This window comes from Cricetulus griseus, chromosome 5 (assembly GCF_003668045.3).
Source record: "Cricetulus griseus strain 17A/GY chromosome 5, alternate assembly CriGri-PICRH-1.0, whole genome shotgun sequence".
NCBI classification, from domain to species: Eukaryota; Metazoa; Chordata; class Mammalia; order Rodentia; family Cricetidae; genus Cricetulus; species Cricetulus griseus.
The window spans coordinates 107,101,415-107,119,556 of NC_048598.1; the positions used below are offsets into that span (position 1 = coordinate 107,101,415).

At 44.6% G+C, this 18,142-nt stretch overlaps 1 protein-coding gene across 1 annotated transcript in view; it reads left to right on the plus strand.

Annotated features, from left to right (window-relative positions):
• The first annotated feature begins 1,465 nt into the window (after nt 1-1,465).
• The window catches only part of Kcnk10 (potassium two pore domain channel subfamily K member 10), a 126,274-nt gene continuing 109,597 nt past the window's right edge, over nt 1,466-18,142 (plus strand). Inside the window, exon 1 of the mRNA XM_027419592.2 lies at nt 1,466-1,517. Within this exon, the coding sequence (XP_027275393.2) occupies nt 1,466-1,517 (52 nt within the window). The remainder of the gene's footprint in view (nt 1,518-18,142) is intronic.

The window sequence follows — 18,142 nt, forward strand, 5'->3', positions numbered from 1 at the left end:
CAGCACCCTTGGCCTTTTCTGGAGACTTAAGATTTTATCATAAACCGGTGGGGTGGGGCTCTAACTCTGAGAACACAGCTGAGGTCTTCCTTCACCCACCATTGGTGCTGATTTTCAAGGGCTCCCTGGGCCACCCCTTTTTAGCTTCTCAGAGTCTCCAAGCCTTAGCAACTCGACTTTCCCCAGGGCCCCAGGGCCTCTCCCATCCTATCTCCCTAGCCTCCAAGCTTGAGCCCCAGTCCGACTACAGGTAGCTGGGGAAGGAACCAAGCTGTGCCTGGGGACTAGATGCTGTGAGATCGCTGCAGAGAGATGCCAAGCAGTCCCAGAACAAAAGGCTCATTCATGGCTGGTACTGGCCTCCTCCACTCAGGAGCGCAGTGGGGACATGGGTTCGGGACTCAGGCGGGAGAACCACGCTGGAGAGCAGGGAGTGGAGTACCAAAAATGAACTGACAAGAGAGAGAGAGAGAGCAGGCACCCAGGGTGGGAGCGGTGAAAGGAGGTCACCCCCACAGGCCGAGGTCTGCGGTGGGGCCGTGGCAGGCCCTTTCCTCCGCCTCCTGCAGAGCTTCCAGCCAGCCAAGCGTGTCTCCGGCTGCTACTCCACCGAGCACGCTGTGGCCGCGCCAGTAAGTAGCAGCCGCGCCCTCTGCTTGCTGTCTCTGCGCAGCCCGGGGGAGGACAGGTCTACCACCGCCCAGCGTCCAGACCGGGTGTCCGGATCCACGCGCGTCCCGCGTTCTCCCGCAGTGGCGCGGCAGCTGCAGAGCGCCACGGGGAGGGTCGCCTTGGCCGCTAACTCCCCCGGGCGCCGCGCCACCCTTCCGTCCAATGGCTTTCAGAGGGTGGGGAGTGGGGGGCGTCTCCCGGGGGCGAGGAGCCGCGGCTGGGGTGGGGCGAGTGCTCTGTGATCAGCCGAGCGAGGCTGACGTGCCCGCCCGAGCGCGCGGCCGGGTGTGTGCGCGCCTGTATGTGTGTGTGTGTAGTGTGTGTATGTGCGTGTGTGCGAGCGAGAGAGGGGGTACGAACACGCCTTTGGGGACCCGAGGGACTCTGCAGTGGGCTTCTCTCCGGTGTCGGCCCCGTGGTTGGCTGCTCAGCTTTGCATCTGCCTACCGCGCTTCTGCAGCAGCAACCCCGCTCTTTCATCCTCTCGGAACCACCCTCAGCATCCGATCTTACTTTTTCTTTCACCCACGAGGGCAGCAGCTGGCCACCTCCTTAACCGGTGCAAACACCCAAGCCAGGGATCAGTGCTTTCCTCAGCTAGTATTTTCCCGCTTGTCTTTCTTTGGGGCTCCCCACGAGCCACTCCAATGCTCCTCCACCTTTACAAATTGTTCCGTTGGTCTCTTTAACCGAAGAGTTGTAAATCTTGAAGACTTTATTATTATTATTATTGTTATTATTATTATTATTATTTTAATTCTTTCCATTTCATCCCCCTGTGGGCAACGGAGCAATGAAATTTCCAATCGAGACGCCAAGAAAGCAGGTGAACTGGGATCCTAAAGGTTGGTATTGCCTACTTCGGGCTACCCTGGCTCTCCTCCACCAGCAGGTCCCTCACTGGCAGGAGTGGATGAGCTTGCTCCCGGCAGCACGCGTCCGGAGGCTGGGAAATGCGACTGGCAACTGCAGCGTGGGTGGGAGGAGGGCGGAGGCAGCGTGGGTTCGGAGCCCAGATCGCGCCTGTCAAGATCACATAATCGTTGTCCCTCTAGGATGGTTTCACAATCTATTTAAAGATATACCAAGCTGGCTGTTTGTTTTGAAATTTCACCAAGTGTTGGTATTTCCTTTTGACTTTGTGAGTTCGTGTGTGTGTGTGTGTGTGTGTGTGTGTGTGTGTGTGTGTGTGTCCTTTGTTTCTGGTGATCTTTGTCTCTCTGGCAGATGGGTGGGGTGGCTCTCCCTGGACCTGGAGCTGCACTGCACGGCCCGGGTATCCTCAGGGGGACAGGTTTCTTGGCAGCATCCAAGGCGGCGATCTGCAGCAGCTGTCCCTGGGGTAGCACTTCTCTAGTAGGACATGTAGAATAATGGAGCCCACGGGGCCCCCAGAGTTTTTGCTCGGTCTTATTACTAATCCTGCCTGCTAGTTTGGCTCAGGTTGTAGAAGGGGTGTGGGGAATGGTTTTCCTTGGAAACGATGAGTCTGGGAAGGGCTCACGGGGTGACCTACAGTATGCCCACTCACACAATGGTGTGGTGTACTTTCAGGAATGTGAGGTCACTTTCCCTTCCGGTAAAAGAGATTAAGACAGGTGTGGGGATGCACCACACCCCTGGTCTTGGCTATTGCCTCTGATGTTAATGTACAGATATTATGGCTCTTAGTGACCAGCATGGGAACAGGAGAAGTTGAAACAGCGTGTCTAGCCACCCCTTAGCTCATATACAGGCTGAACTGAGGTAGCCAGTCAGTGCTTGAGTGGGTTTTGGGGTTAAATTTTTGTGTGTGTTTAAATTTCTTTTCTTTTTTAAAGAATGTTTTTATTTAGTCTTTGACAGTTTCATGCAATGCATCTTGGTCATATTTAATTCCTGCCCAGTTCCTCCATTTAAATTTCTTTATGACTGCATTTCTTCTGTCCCCCAGACTGGAACCAGGAAAGCAAGTTATTTGTAGAGTAAATGTCTTATGAATTGACTGGCTTATGAGTGAGTGAAGAGGCATTGCCCTTCATTCTGCAAACACCCCCAGTACAGCCCCAGCCTTCTGTTTGGTCTCCAAATCTCTGGAAATAAGAAGTGTGATTTGGCTTTCATTTTTAATCCCTGCAGGGCATATTTATTTGTCAAATACATGCTTCCCACCAGGCACAGTCATGGCCCTGGAAATATGGTCAGAACAGGACAGACAAGATATGTGTCTTCTTGGAATTTACAGTGTGGGTGTTGGGTCAAAATTAGTCACTTCAGGGAGGAGTTAGTAATTAAGTGTGTAGCATCTTCTGTGAGCACTGTGAACACTTTAAGAAAGTCTGATAGGAAAGACTGGAGCTGGGTGTGGTGGTTCATGTCTACAGTGCCAACCCAGCCAGGGTTTCCATTAGTGCCAGGTTAGCATGGGGCTATATGGTGAGTCCCAGGGCAACCTGGATTTCTATACTGTTTGAAACAAAGGAAAGCAGATTGACAAAGGCCAAGGGAGGGGATGTTCAGGAGGTTTTTGTAAGGCTGGACTGACACCTACAGCGGGAGTTACCTGGCCAGTGAGAAGGGGATCTGCCTTAGGAAGATGGAACTACTGTAATGCCAAGGTCGTAGGTCCTGCCTCCTGGGAATGTGTGCATTTGATGAGGTGGAAGTAGTGTCTCATGACCAGAGCAGAGCAAGAGTAAGGAACAGGTGCTGCAAGGTGTGTATGGCTAGGGGAATCTACAGACTGGCTCCAAAGCCCTGGTGGTGGTGGTGATAGAGTCAGGTTTGGGATCCAGGAAGATGGGTCTTGATTTTAAGCCTTGAAGAGTTTTAGCTGGAGTCATGTGATCTAAGTTTCAGAAGCATCGCCATGTGATGGGACTATGGGAACCAGATACAATAGTACACTATCCAAAGGACTAGGATGTGGCTGGGGAAGCCCAGTGTGGGGAAAGGAGTATGCCCACTCTAGGGTGACTTGTCCCCAGGAGGCAGGCAGTTGACTGGGGACTGGTAGATAGATAGCTTCTGGACTTTTGGTAGAAGATCATTGAGGGACTGTCTTCCTGATGCTGGCTTTGAAAACTTATTTCTGTAATAGCTTCTTGGGTCCCAGTGATGAGTGCTTCTCACAAATTTGCCATCTTTCACAGCCTGATATGGAGAAGGAAAGCCTACAAGTAGCTTCTACAGTTACAACCATGGCTGCTAAAAATAAACACCTCAATAAAAATAACAGCTTTTCATGAGCCAGCCCAGCATGCCAGGTGCTTCATGTCCATTATTTCATTCAGTTATTCTCACAAGTTTTTAGTTAAAAATTTAGCTTTCATATGAAGAATGGGTTTCATGATGACATCTTCATTCATACATATCATTATAGTTTGCTTATATTCATATCCTCCACCCCTATTATCCACCCCAGTCCTCCTTCCTCCCTCTCACTGGTCCCCTCCTGGTTTGCTTTCATTATTTTAAAACAAATCTCTGTTTTGTTTTGTGTGTATGGTTGTTTTGCCTGTGCATATCTGTGTACTACATGCATGTAATGTCCATGGAGGCCAGAAGTGTAAGTATCAGATCCCTCTTGGATCTGGAGTAACAGATGGCTATTCAGTTGTCATATGGGTACCAGAATTAAACCCAGGTTCTATGGAAGAACACTCAGTCTCCAGGCTCCATGTTTACAATTCTTACTTGATGGTATGTTACTGTCCTATTTGACCTTTGCTTGTCACCCGGACACTGTGAAGCTGCCTTCCCCAGAAGTGGTCTGATTCACACCTTTAATTTCTGATGGTGCAGGTGACTAGAGTCTGGCTATGGGGCAGGAGGAAAGTGGGTGTGTCTTAGGATTATGTGCCAGACATCGGTCAAATACTTCACATATATTAGTTTCCTTCATGTTGACAACTACCTTAGGAGGAAAGTATTATCCTGCTTTTAGAAATGAGGGAACCGAGGAAAGGAGAGGGCAAGTATCTTGCTCAGAGTTGCACGGCTGGTAGGTTGTAGGACAAGATTAGAATCTGGGTTTCTAAGCATTCTCTTAGTCTGTGTCTCATAAACTACTGGGACACTGGACTCTTGCCAGGTGAGTCTTCCATCACTCAGGGACTGTGAAATGTAGTTGGAGTTTTCTCGTCTGGCCTGGTCCCACAGTCACTTTTAAAATAAGCACTAGGAGGCTTAATATTAATTACAAATTGTTTAGCCTATTAGCTATTATTAACTATTATTAACAGGCTTATTTTTAACTAGCTCTTACAACTTAAATTAGTCCATTTCTATTAATCTGTTTATCGACACAAGGCCTGTGACTTACCAGTGATGTCTGGACATCTTTTTTCTTGGCAGCTAGATGGTGTTTCTTGGACCCCACCTTTTTATTTTATTAATTTATTTTTTACATTCTGATGCCAGTTCCCCCTCCCTCTGCTCCTCCGGCTCCCCCCTACTTCCCCCTACCTCCCATCTGCTCTTCAGAGAGAGTAAGCCCTCCCCTTGGAAGTTTACTAAGTCTGTCCCATCATTTCCTTGAGGCAGGACCAAAGCACCTCTCCACCTCCACATCCCTATGTCTAGTCTGGACAAGGTATCTCTCCATATTGAACGGGCTCCACTAAGTCAGTTGGTGCATTAGTGTTAGATCTTGGACCCACTGCCAGTGGCCTCATATATTGTCCCAGTCACCTATATTAAGGGAGTCTAGTTTGGTCTTAAGCATCTTCCCCATTTGTCAGACCCCACCTTCTTTCTCCCTGTATCTCTGCTTGAATTTCCCACCTGGCTCTATTCTGCCTGGCTATTGGCCAAATCAACTTCTTTCTTAACTAATGGTAATAAAACATATTCACAGCATGCAGAGAGACATCCCCAGCACTGAAAACTTGTTGGAAGGAGGAAAAAGACAAGGAAGAGAATGAAGAGGAGAGGGATTAGAACTCAGGTATGCATTCAAAGTCACCGGAATCATTTAGCCGTACTTTCCTGCCTAGTTGGGATTTGCTTGCTGTGAGAGTGCGTTAAAGGCTTTTAAGCCCCAGAAACATTAATGCAGAATGTTCTCATGGCTTGAGGCAAGTGGGTCAATATAGTGCAGAAAACTCAAGATTTGAGGGTAGAAGAGAATTAGCTTTTGGAGCCAGCTGTAGCAGTTAGTAGCTGCGTTTCTTCAGGCTATTCCTTTAGCTTCCCTGGGTCCTACTTTCTTTCCATAGAGAGCTGTCATTGACACGACCTTTGTGTATCTCGCCATCTTCTCTCATCATACTACCGTCCTGGTTCTGATGGTTGGGTATGTGGGCAGTAGTTTATCCTTTTCCTCCTCCCAATCTCTTCCTTTTCTGTAAATAAACCATGTTGTTTTTGTCTTGGGGCCTTTGCATTTGTACTCTGAGTTGCTGGTGATGAGTATGTGACTCTCAGGTCATATGTTACCTCCTTTGAGAAGGCTCTCCTGCCCTATTTGAAGAATCCAGTTCCCAGTCTCTGCCAGCTTCTATTAGGTGTCATCTGCTTAGGGGTCTTTCTGGCAGTTGCTGCAATCAGGAGCCATCTTACTTGTATATCGCATTTGACGCCAGCCTCCTTTTCCTAATGTGTGAGCTTCATGAGCAGGCACTCCCCCATCCTGTTCATTATTGTACTCCAGTGCCACAGGAGGTACCTGGCAAACCCATTATTTAATAGATGATGAACTGGATGGATGGATGGTGATAGGGATGGATTAAAGAGGGAGGAGAGCTAGGTAGAGTGAGAGATGGATAGATTCGTGTTTGGATGGATGATGAACAGGGTGGGTTTGGAGGAGACCCAAGACTCTGTGCATCATGAAATTCTAGAATCCTCTAAGTTACAAATCACAAAGTACAAAAAGGCTAGAAGAAGACTGCCTTCAATAACATGGCCCCAGAAAGGATACCCATATTCCAGATTCCTTTCCATTTCTCAAGCCTGTAACATACTTCGTCTCTTTTCCCCTTTCTCCAGAATTGGAAGTCTGAGTGTGAGGTAGTGATACCAAATGTGCATGGCTAACCAGACAAAGATCTGGTCAGTATTGACTTAATAGTGGATCTGTGGCTATTTTCAGGCACTTTAATAGACATAGGAAATAAGTAAGACCTTGGAACTGGATCCTTTAAGAAGCTGCACTTTCAGAAAGGCCGCCTTCACCTCTCGTGTAGCACTTTTCAGTTTACAGAACACCTTTAACAAACGAAGTCATTTGTTCTTCAGGCAACTATATTTGCGGATGTTAGAGTTTCTTCTTATTGCTGGGAAAGTTAGGATGTAGAAAAAGGACAAACAGCTTGCTTGGGGCCTCCAAACTTCAAACAAGTGGAGCAGAGGCAGATCCAGGCCATTGGCTGCCCCTGCCTGAGTAGTTTCCCTCACACCTTCTTTCTCTCCTTCCCTTCAGGGTCTTTATCAGTTCCAAGGTCACCTCACTTCCTACTCAACAGTGTACTCACAAATCTCTTTGAGAGAGGTGTAGGTCTCTAGCTGTGGGCTGTTTCAGCAGCTTGCCCCTGCATAGGCTGACATACATGTCACCCTGTGAGTCAGCATGTAGAACATAGTCAGCCTGTGGAAACTCACCTTCCATTCTGCCTAAAAGAAGTCTGTGGTGAATGGGAGCTATATTGAGTTTGTGAGGTCCCATGAGTGCTGTCTTCGTTAGCATGTTTCCAAACACACATTTGCACAGTTTAGGTTTTCTGGAAAGGAACTCATCTATTTCTGATTTAATATCCAACTTTCTGAAGATCAGCATTCCAAATGCAATTATTAACGAGCCCAAATCACCATAATTAGTTCAGAAAGTACAGCAGGATGATGTTCCAGAGATTTTCCGGGATGCGATTTGGATCAAGCTTCCTTTACAGCATGGTTGGTTCTTCCTTTGTGGAATGAAGATAGGGTATGTGGAAGGTTGCTGTCCAACCCATTTCTGACACATCTATGCTTTGGCTTCATCTTAAATAAGGTCATTTGAGAAACACAGTGCTGTTTGCCCCAACTGGAAACTTCCACTAAAGTTGAGATATGGCTTGAAGAAGGTTTATACGAACCTTTTACTTTTAGTCTATGGGGAATCACACACACACACACACACACACACACACACACACACACACACACACACGAAAGAGAGACAGACAGATACACACACACACACACACACACACACACACACACACACCACACACACACACACAGAGAGAGAGAGAGAGAGAGAGAGAGAGAGAGAGAGAGAGAGAGAGAGAGAATGTTGAGTGATAGAGCAGAAAGAAGCTGTTTGCTCACGGCCAATTAAGAAGTTTCAGTTTAGTCCCGTGAAAACAGAAATGTGAATAAAAAAGTCTCTCTTTCAGATTTTGTTAAGAGGGGCACTTAGTGAGTGGCTCACATTGAGTTAGATCCACTTAGGGGTCCATCCACAGATTTTGTTGTGGAACCCAAATGTGGCGTTGGGAGTAAGGTCACTGTGTTGATTTACACCCACCTGGCTTATTTCTGTCGTTAGGAATTGTTCTCTTACCTGTCTCTGGAAAAAAAGACTCATCCTCTTCTGGACTCTGGTCCTTTGGGTCCTTCAAAGCAGCTTAGTGTTGTCTGTGACAATCATCACTGTCACTCAGAATGGGGAAAGCAGAGACCTCATATCTACAGAACATTTATCCAAGGTTTATGGACAGAATTTGAGATTTCTGCTTATTCTTCCAAGAGTCTGGAACTGAATGCCATGGAGTGACAATGAAGCCTGACTTTCTCATCCTTTACTTGAGGTTGGGGAAGGTGTGAGGACCACAGCCACTGGCCAAAGGAGGAGTGACCACGAAGAAAGTGCTCTTCTTTTACCATTTCTAGCCCTAGAGAGGTGGGGAGGAGTGGATGTAGAATTATGGATGTTAAGGGCTGTAAGAGCAGGAACGGGGATTTTGTGTATAAATTTGGCTTTATTGCTTCTGTATAAGTAAACAGGGTTTGTTGCTGCCACACACAAGCAGCCATCACAGGCAAGTTCTCCTTCCTCCCTCCTTTCTTCCTTCCTCTGTCCTCACCCTGTTCTTACGGAGTTCTGATCTCAGTTGCTATTACCTCTGTGAAATATCATCTCTTCCTCCCTTACCCAGTTATTCAATGTAAGGAGTTTTGGTTATTAAACGAATAGTGGAAGCACAATGAGATTTTTTTTTCAGATGAAAGAGAACTTTGAGTTCACTGAGGCTTTTGTAGATAGGCTTAAAGTGCCAGTCCTTGTAATTATGACACAGAAGCCAGAAACAACTATACTATGCAGAAAACAAGCTTCTTATATAGATAAGTGGACTATAAGTCTCCTGAATTCCAACAAAATATTCTAGTAGGATAAAGATAAACATTGTAATTTAACCTGTGTGTATTGTGCATGTGTTAGTGTGTGTGTGTGTGTGTGTGTGTGTGTGTGTGTGTGTGTGTGTGTGTGTATCAGAGTTCCAGGGCTGTCTCTGCTACAGCTATAGAAAAGAAGTGAATGGAGTTGGAGTTGTTGATCGATTGAATCCCTTTGGTCTTCTTTTGAGTTGTATTGTTTAGTAGTAACTGACTGGAGGAAATTTCTTGATTTTGACTTGGTCTCTTTAACTGTAAGGTGGACAAATTATAGCCAGCATATCCTTGGCTTGTTATACAGATGACATAAATGAAATGATGCATCCAGAATTCTTCTAAGCATGGCATAGATGATGGATACCCTATGCTGCTGTGAAGGTTCCAGCAACTCTCAACTTCTTGAGATACATGTGAGTCATTGTCTAGGTTGCCAGGAAGGGTGATTCATGTCACTTTGGAATCTCCAGTGGTCCCAATACACTTAGTTCAGGTGTATTGGCTCTTTTTTTTTAATGAGAGATAAAGAGCCTAGGCTGTTCTTTTTTTTAAAATGAGAAATCAGAGAAGGAACATAGTTTGCAATCACAATGTTTGAGTTTGAGTTCTTGTTTTACTGGCTTTATTGGCTGATGGTCTTAGTCCATTTAGATTGCTGTACTAACACCAGACCAGTGTGTGGACTTGGAAAAGTCATTTAACCTTTTGAGCCTTAGTTTCCCATTCCCTATTCCCCACCCCACCCCCCAAACAAAACACATCTTACAATAACATTTTTGGCTATTGAGATAATCAATTGAGATAAATGTAACTATGATTTATAAGCTGTAAAATTCTGCACCAGCTTTTCCCAAAATGTGTTCTGTGAGATACAGCTGGTTTTAACAAATGCTCCGAAGGAAAAAGAAAAGTCAGGCCTTTCTGGGGATGGATCCAGTGGTAGAGCACTTGCCTGGCATACCTAGTATGTAAAAGTCCCCAAGTTAGATCCCAAATGACAAACACCAACAAAACAAAGTAAAACAAAAACTGTAGTCATAATACTAAAAACAAAAGCAGTAACAACAACAGCAGCAACATCAAAGACAGGTTATCATGAAATAATTTTGCACAATGATGTTTGTCCAGTCCCTCTGAGAGTCTTCATAGGCCCTTAGTGTTTTACTATATCACTGGCCACCAAATAATCCCAATATTTAACAGGCCTGGTATGTATGAAGCAATGGGTTCCATCCTCACAACTATCAAAATAGAAAGTATCTATTGAGCTATTTATATGAGAACCATGATGACGATGATTCAAAAAGAGAAAGGCTATATAATAACACCCTTTTAAACTCACCAGGAGAACCAGAGATTGAATGGGAAAACTCAAACTTCCCTATTTTGAAGGTTCTTCATAAGCTTTCTTCTTTCATATACTTAGTGGCTGAAAGTCCAGGCCTCGGCTATGTGTGGTGGATCATACCTGTAATCCCAGCAATTGGGAGGATGAAGCAGGATGCTGTGAGTTCTAGCTACATGGTGAGACCCTGTCTCCAAAACACACACACACACACACACACACACACACACATCAAAAACAATGTCCTAAAAAAAACCCTCCACATTCCAGTCAGTGTTCTCAAATAAAGTCAGAAGAAGCAGGGTGGTCTCTGGTCTGAGCAATCCGAATGCTGAGGAATGCGCCACCCATATCAGTGATGACACCATCTGAATCGTGTGACTGAAACATGAGTTGGTAGCTCATTAAGACGGCAGGGACAGTGTGCCTGGGGTAACAGGCATACACAGTGACATGCTGGTGGAGGAGGACTTGTTGGCACTCCCTGTCATGTTTCCAGTAAGCACTCTTTTTGACAAACTGCTTCATTGCCTCTGTAATCTTGAATAAATGGTTTCCTGGAAGTAGGCTGTACCAGGGCTCCCACAATTTCCCGCATCACACACCTGGTTCATCCCTCATGTGGTTTGTATTTTGAGGGAAGTCTAATACGGAACAATGTGAGGCTGGTATCTTTGAGTGTCGCTGTGGACTTGAGCACCATCAAGAGCTGGGGATGGTTGAGTATTTTGTTCTCTAAACAAAGTGACAGGGATAGGGTCTACAGCAGGGTAAGAGGGGCTTCTGTGAGGCTGCCTCAAGCCACAGTCCTGTACTAGAGCCAGTTCTTATGTTGTCTGTAACCATGGTAACTAAGGGCTGAAAGAATCTTAGGATGCCCATATGCCACTGTAACACCCCCACCCCCACCCCACCGAGCCTATTATTTTCCCTCTGTTCTTTCAACCTGGAAACTCCCTCTGTCCCCATAGGATGAATTCTTCCTTGGTAATTTAAACATTAAAAATTTATTTATTCATCATAATTATGTATATATTATATATGTGCACAGAGAGAGAGAGAGAGAGGGAGAGAGAAAGAGGGAGAGAGAGAGGACAAGTTGTAGGAGTAGGCTCTTTTCTTAGATATGGGTTCTGGAGATCAAACTAAGGCAGTCAAACTAGGTAGTAATCACCTTTACCCACTGAGCCATCTTGTTATCCCTTGTGTGTGTGTGTGTGTGTGTGTGTGTGTGTGTGTGTGTGTGTGTGTGATTGCTTGCTCACATCGGCACATTTGGAGCCTAGAGAGATTTTAGATCTTTTTCCATAGCTCTCCCACCTCCACTTGGAGGCAGGGTTTCTCTTTGCACCTGGAGTTCAGTGAGTTTGCAGATTGGATGGCCTTGATTTCTGGTGACCCCCAGTACTGAGACTACAGACATGTAAGTGGGCACTGGTGTTTTTATGCTTGCATAAGAAGCACTTTACCCACTCAGCCAAGGCCTCAGCCTCACCCTGGGGCTTTTAACTTTCTGTTAACTGTACACTTCTGGAACCCCTGTTTTCTTTTCTTCTTTAAATTTTAATTTTTTGTGTATGGATTTTGCCTGCATGTATGTCTGTGAACTGCATGGATGCCTATTGCCCGTGGAGGCAAGAAGAGGGCAGATCCCTTGGAACTGCTGCTACATTTGAGTTCCCATGTAGATGTTGAGAATTGAACCTGGAAGGTTCTGGAAGCCCCATTTTCAGCTCCCGGATCCACGGTGGCTTTGCTACGACCTAGGCCTGGGGCACATGTGTATAATGTATTCAGCATTTCTGTTTCTACTGTGAAAAGTTTCATAAGGCTGGGGTTGTACATGCTGCGGGTGTAATTACAACTGCCTGATAACGTGGCTCTCACTCTGTGATGCTGGCCTGTTGCTTCACTGGCAGCCGGGTTAGATGCGGAGAATTTTGGATGTGTTCCCCAGGGAAAGAGAAAGCCAACAAGGCTGGATACATTCAAACTCTGGTCTTTTGTCAAGAGACTTTGATATTGGCTTGAGGGGGATGTGTGGTATGGTGACTTCAGGGTGGTGACAGGAACGATGGGCACATCATGACCAGTGTAACAGGTGACAGATGGGGTGCTTGTTGTTTTCTTAAGGACAATGGGATCCCCAGGAATAGGGTGACGCAGGAAGATGATGCTAAAAGTTCATTTTAAAGATTATTTAAACCACTTGTAAACTGTACAATGGATTTAGCAAATGCTTTTAGTGGATAACTGCTATGCGGCCAGAATACTGGACTTATTTGGGACATTTGGATCTTCTTGTAGGACTCATAGGAGCTGAACAGCATAGTTGTGAAAAAATAAACTTTTCACAATATCTTTGGTTATGAGAAGCAATTATGCAAAGGGGAGGTGTGTTGTGGAGCCATGGCTGTTGCATATTCAATTTCTTACTTGAAAGAATCTTTTCTCCGGCTTTGTCACTCAGCCCTTGATTCTATGGTAATTTATGCATTTGGAGTGAACAAATCAATAAACAGAAAGCTATGGTGTGTCCATATTCTCCTAACTTCAAATGATTCATGGAAGCATGCAGCTGTCGGGCCAACATAGCAGGCCTAATAAAGATTGCCAGCATCCCCCCCACCCCATGCCGGCTGTTTCTTTGTTCATGGTGTGTCCGGAGGTATTGTAACGTTGTGGTATTTTTCCTTTGACTATAATAGGACCCCCTCCCTGCTTGTCCTGTCCTTGTGGCCTCAGCTCAGAAGTCCTCCTCTGAGCCTGAATTAATGAGAGACTATGACACATTGATTCCTTTCTCTGGCAGGGTGAGAACACTGCTTCTATAGGCGCATGAATGCCAGATTATCAGGCAGCAAGTTATAAAGAGAGGCAGACTAGACAGCCACAGGGGGCTGGATTTTGGGAGCTCTGTGAGTCCTTGTCCACTTTCACACTCACCACTGTTTCCCATGGCTGTCAGGATGCCTTGTGTTGTTATTCGTCCATCTGGTTATTCTGAACACTTACCGAGTGAACTTAAACAGAAATGGGACTGGGCACTGGGTATAGACACATGGAAAGTCCCAAGTCTGGGCACCCAGAGAAGTCACAGTCTGGCCATCAGGGCAAGTGTCAAGTCAAGTAATTACGATGTACCTGGAGAAATTCATTGCTAGAGATGTGGATTAAAACCTGATGCTTAGACCACACCTGCTTTCTTTCCAACCCAAGTTTCCTCTGTCATATATTCCTGCTGCGTGGTGTCCTGCCTGAGTGCATGGAGACAAGCAAACATGGACTGAACCTGCTGGGACAATAAGCTAAAACAAATAATTCTTCCTTGCTTGGGGTTGAGGCTACACTGACCTTTATAGGCTCATGTTTTGACAGCCTTTTCCCCAGGTGGTAGCATTTTTTTTTTGGAGGCTGAGGAGCTTGAGGAAGTAGGCCTAGGCTGGAGAAGTAGGTCATGAAGGATGGTGGGCTTCTGAAGTGGTAGCCTGGCTCCTGGTTCTGGTTCTGTTCTGTTTCCTAGTCTGCTGTGGTATGAGGAACCTCTGACGCATGCTTTCTTCTCTGTGCTTTTTCCTCCACGATGGGCTGAAATCTCTCTGAAATTGTGAGCCTGGATAAATGTTACCACCCACAAGTTGTTTCTGGCAGGTATTTTGATCACAGTCATTCAAACATAACCAACTCAACCCCTCATGCTGTTTCTAACAGGTGTTTTTGCCACAGAATTGGGAAAAGTAACTAAAGCAGCAGGTTCCTCATAAAAATAACCCCTCTCCTGGTTACAGTTGATATATGACTGTCACCACCAGTCACACACACACACACACACACACACACACACACACACACACACACACACACACCTGTATTCAACCTTATTGTCTTACTCCTATCACTTCAGCACTCTCTGACTTCTTTTTATTTATTTATTTAATTTAAAATTTTAAATTACTACTCATATTTATGTATCCATTCCCCCATTCCCTTGCCCTCCCATCCTCCCATGTTCCCCACCCCCTCCCCAACCCATTCCCAAACTCCTCCCCACTGAGAGTGAGGCCCTCCACCAAGGACCTTCATAATCTGTCATATCATTTGGGGTAGGGCCTAGGCCCTCCTTGTTGTATCTGGGCTGCAGTAGTATCCTCCCATAGGAAATGGGCTCCCAAAGTCCATTTGTACTCTAGGGTTAAAGACTGGCTCTACTGTTAGAGGACCCATAGACTGTCTTGGCCTCCTAGTTGGCACCTACATTCAGAGGGCTTGGTTCGGTCCAATGCTGTTTTCGCAGCTTTATGACTAGGGTCTCCATGCTCTCACTAGGTCAGGTCAACTGTTTCTGCAGCACTGTCTTGGCTTCTTTGCTCATCCCTCCTCCCTCTCCACAATTCAATTCCAGGGGTATGGTTACATGCCAGACCTCTCTCCATACCTGTATTGTCTCCCTCTATCAAGGCATCTCCTTTCTTGCCCTCCTCTATTCCTCCCCTCTCTCAGGCCTCTTGTTCTCCTCCCCCTCCCCTTCTTCACTTCCCACCTCCTTCCTCTCCACCCATGCCCTGTGATTCTACTTTGCTCAAGGGTTCTTGTCCCCCTCCCTTTCTTTGAGGTACTATGCAATCTTCTCTTGGGGTCCTCCTTGTTTCCTAGCTCCTCTGGCAGTGTGGATTGTAGATTGGTAATCCTTTGCTCTATGTCTAAAAATCATATATAGTGAGTCCATACCATGTTTATCTTTTTGTGACTGGGTTACCTCACTCAGGATGGTTTCTTCTAGTTCCATCCATTTGCCTGCGAATTTCAAGATTCCTTTTTTTTTTTTTTTTCTGCTGAATAAGTAGTACTCCATTGTGTAAATGTACCACATTTTCTCTATCCATTCTTCAGTTGAGGGGCATCTAGGTTGCTTCCATGTTCTGGCTATTACAAATAATGCTGCTATGAACATGGTTGAAATATTGTATGAATATTGTCCTTATTGTATGAATGTGCATTCTTTTGGTATATGCCCAAGAGAGGAATTGCTGGATCTTGAGGGAAACTGATTCCCATTTTCCTGAGAAACCACCATACTGATTTCCAAAGTGCTTGTACAAGTTTGCACTCCCACCAGCAATGGAGGAGAGTTCCTCTTTCTCCATATCCTCTCCAGCATAGATTGTCATTGGTGTTATTGATTTTAGCCATTCTGACAGGAGTAAGATGGTATCTCAGAGTGGTTTTGAGCTGCATTTCCCTGATGGCTAAGGATGTTGCCATCAGGGACACTTTCTCAAGTGTCTTTCAGCCATTTTAGATTCCTCTGTTGAGAATTCTCTATTTAATTCTGCACTCCACTTTTTAATTGCATTGTTTGGTGTTTTGGTGGCTAGCTTCTTGAGTTCATTGTATATTTTGGTGATCAGCCCTCTGTCAGATGTGGAGTTGGTGAAGATCTTTTCCCATTCTGTGGGCTGGCATTTTGTCTTACTGACCATGTCCTTTGCCTTACAGAAACTTCTCAGTTTCAAGAGGTCCCATTTATTAATTGTCAATCTCAATGTTTGTGCTACTGGTGTTATGTTCAGAAAGTGGTCTCCTGTACCAATTTGTTCGAGGGTACCACCTACCTTCTCTTCTAGGAGGTTCAGTGTGGCTGAATTTATGTTGAGGTCCTTGATCCATTGGGATTTAAGTTTTGTGCATGGCGATAGATATGGATCCATCTGTAATCTTCTACATGTCCGAATCCAGTTATGTCAACACCATTTGTTGAAGATGCTTTCTTTTTTCCATTGTATAACTTTAGCTTCTTTGTCAAAAATCAGGTGTTCATAGGTGTGTGGGTTAATATCAGGGTTTTCCATTAAATTCCATTGGTCAACCTATTTTTGTGCCAATACCAAGCTGTTTTCAGGACTATGGCTCTATAATGCTTGAAGTCAGGGATGGTGATGCCTCCGGAAGTTCCTTTATTGTATAGGGTTGTTTTGGCTATCCTGGGTTTTTTGTTTTTCCATATGAAGTTGAGTACTGTTCTTTCAATTTCAAGGTCTGTGAAGAATTGTGTTGAGATTTTGGTGGGAATTGCATTGAATCTGTAGATTGCTTTTGGCAAGATTGCCATTTTTACTATGTTGATCCTACCTATCCAAGGGCATGCGAGAGCTTTCCATTTTCTGGTATCTTCTTTAATTTCTTTCTTTAAAGACTAAAGTTCTTACTATACAGGTCTTTCTCATTTTTAGTTAGTGTTACCCCAAGATATTTTATGTTGTTAGTTGCTATTGTAAAGGGTGATGTTTCTCTGACTTCTTTCTCAGTGCATTTATCATAGTTCTTCAAGAAAGTCAACAAGATAGACAAAACTTTATCCTAACTAACCAAAAGACACACAGAGAGAGCATGCTAATTAAAAAAATCAGAAATGAAAAGGGGGACATAACAGCGGATACTGAGGAAGTCCAGAGAATTATCAGGTCATACTGTGAAAACCTGTACTCCACAAAATTCAAAAATCTAAAGGAAATGGAAAATTTTCTGGATAGATATCACTTACCAAAATTAAATCAAGAACAGATAAGTGATTTAAACATACCTATATATAACCCCTAATAGAAGCAGCCATCACAAGTCTTCCAACCAAAAAAAAAAGCCCAGGGCCAGATGGTTTCAGTGAAGAATTCTACCAGAAATTCAAAGAAGAGTTAATACCAGTGCTCCTCAAATTGTTCCACACAATAGCAGGAGAAGGGACATTGCCAAGCTCTTTCTATGAGGCTACAATTACCTTGGTACCCAAGGCACACAAAGACACAATGGAAAAAAAAGAATTACAGACCAATATCCCTCATGAACGTCGATGCAAAAATATTCAACAAAATACTGGCAAACTGAATACAAAAACACATCAGAGACATCATCCACCATTATCAAGTTGACTTTATCCCAGGGATGCAGGGATGGTTCAACATGTGAAAATCCATCAATGTAATCCACCATATGAACAAACTGAAAAAGAAAAACCCATGATCATCTCACTAGATGCTGAAAAAGCCTTTGACAAAATCCAACATCCCTTCATGATAAAGGTCTTGGAGAGATCAGGAATAACAGGAACATACCTAAACATGATAAAAGCAATATACAGCAAACCAACAGCCAACATCAAACTAAATGGAGAGAAACTGAAGGCAATTCCTCTAAAATCAGGAACAAGACAAGGCTGTCCACTCTCTCCATATCTCTTCAATATTGTCCTTGAAGTTCTAGCTAGAGCAATAAGACAACAAAAGGAGATCAAGGGGATACAAATAGGAAAGGAAGAAGTTAAACTTTCACTATTTGCAGATGATATGATAGTTTCCACAAGTGACCCAAAAAACTCTACCTGGGAACTACAGCTGATAAACACCTTCAGCAAAGTGGCAGGATACAAGATTAATCAAAATAATCTGACTTCTTTTCATAGAGAGGATCTTACTATATAGCCCAGTCTAGCGGTGGAGTTGACACTCTCCTGTTTCAATCCATGGCATTACAGGTGTGGACTACCTGATGGTAGTTCATCAACACCTCCTTTCCCTCAGCATTGGCTATGTTTTTCTCAGGGCCTCAGTTTCCTCACAATGATAACTCACTTGATGCTGTATCTTTTATTGGTTTCTTAGCAACCTTTCCATCTGTGGCTCTTTTCTCTAATTCCCTAATGGTGCTTTTTGCACCTCCCAAACAAACTACAAATTCTCACTGTAGATTCAGCTTATCCAGGAAACTCAAAGGAAGACA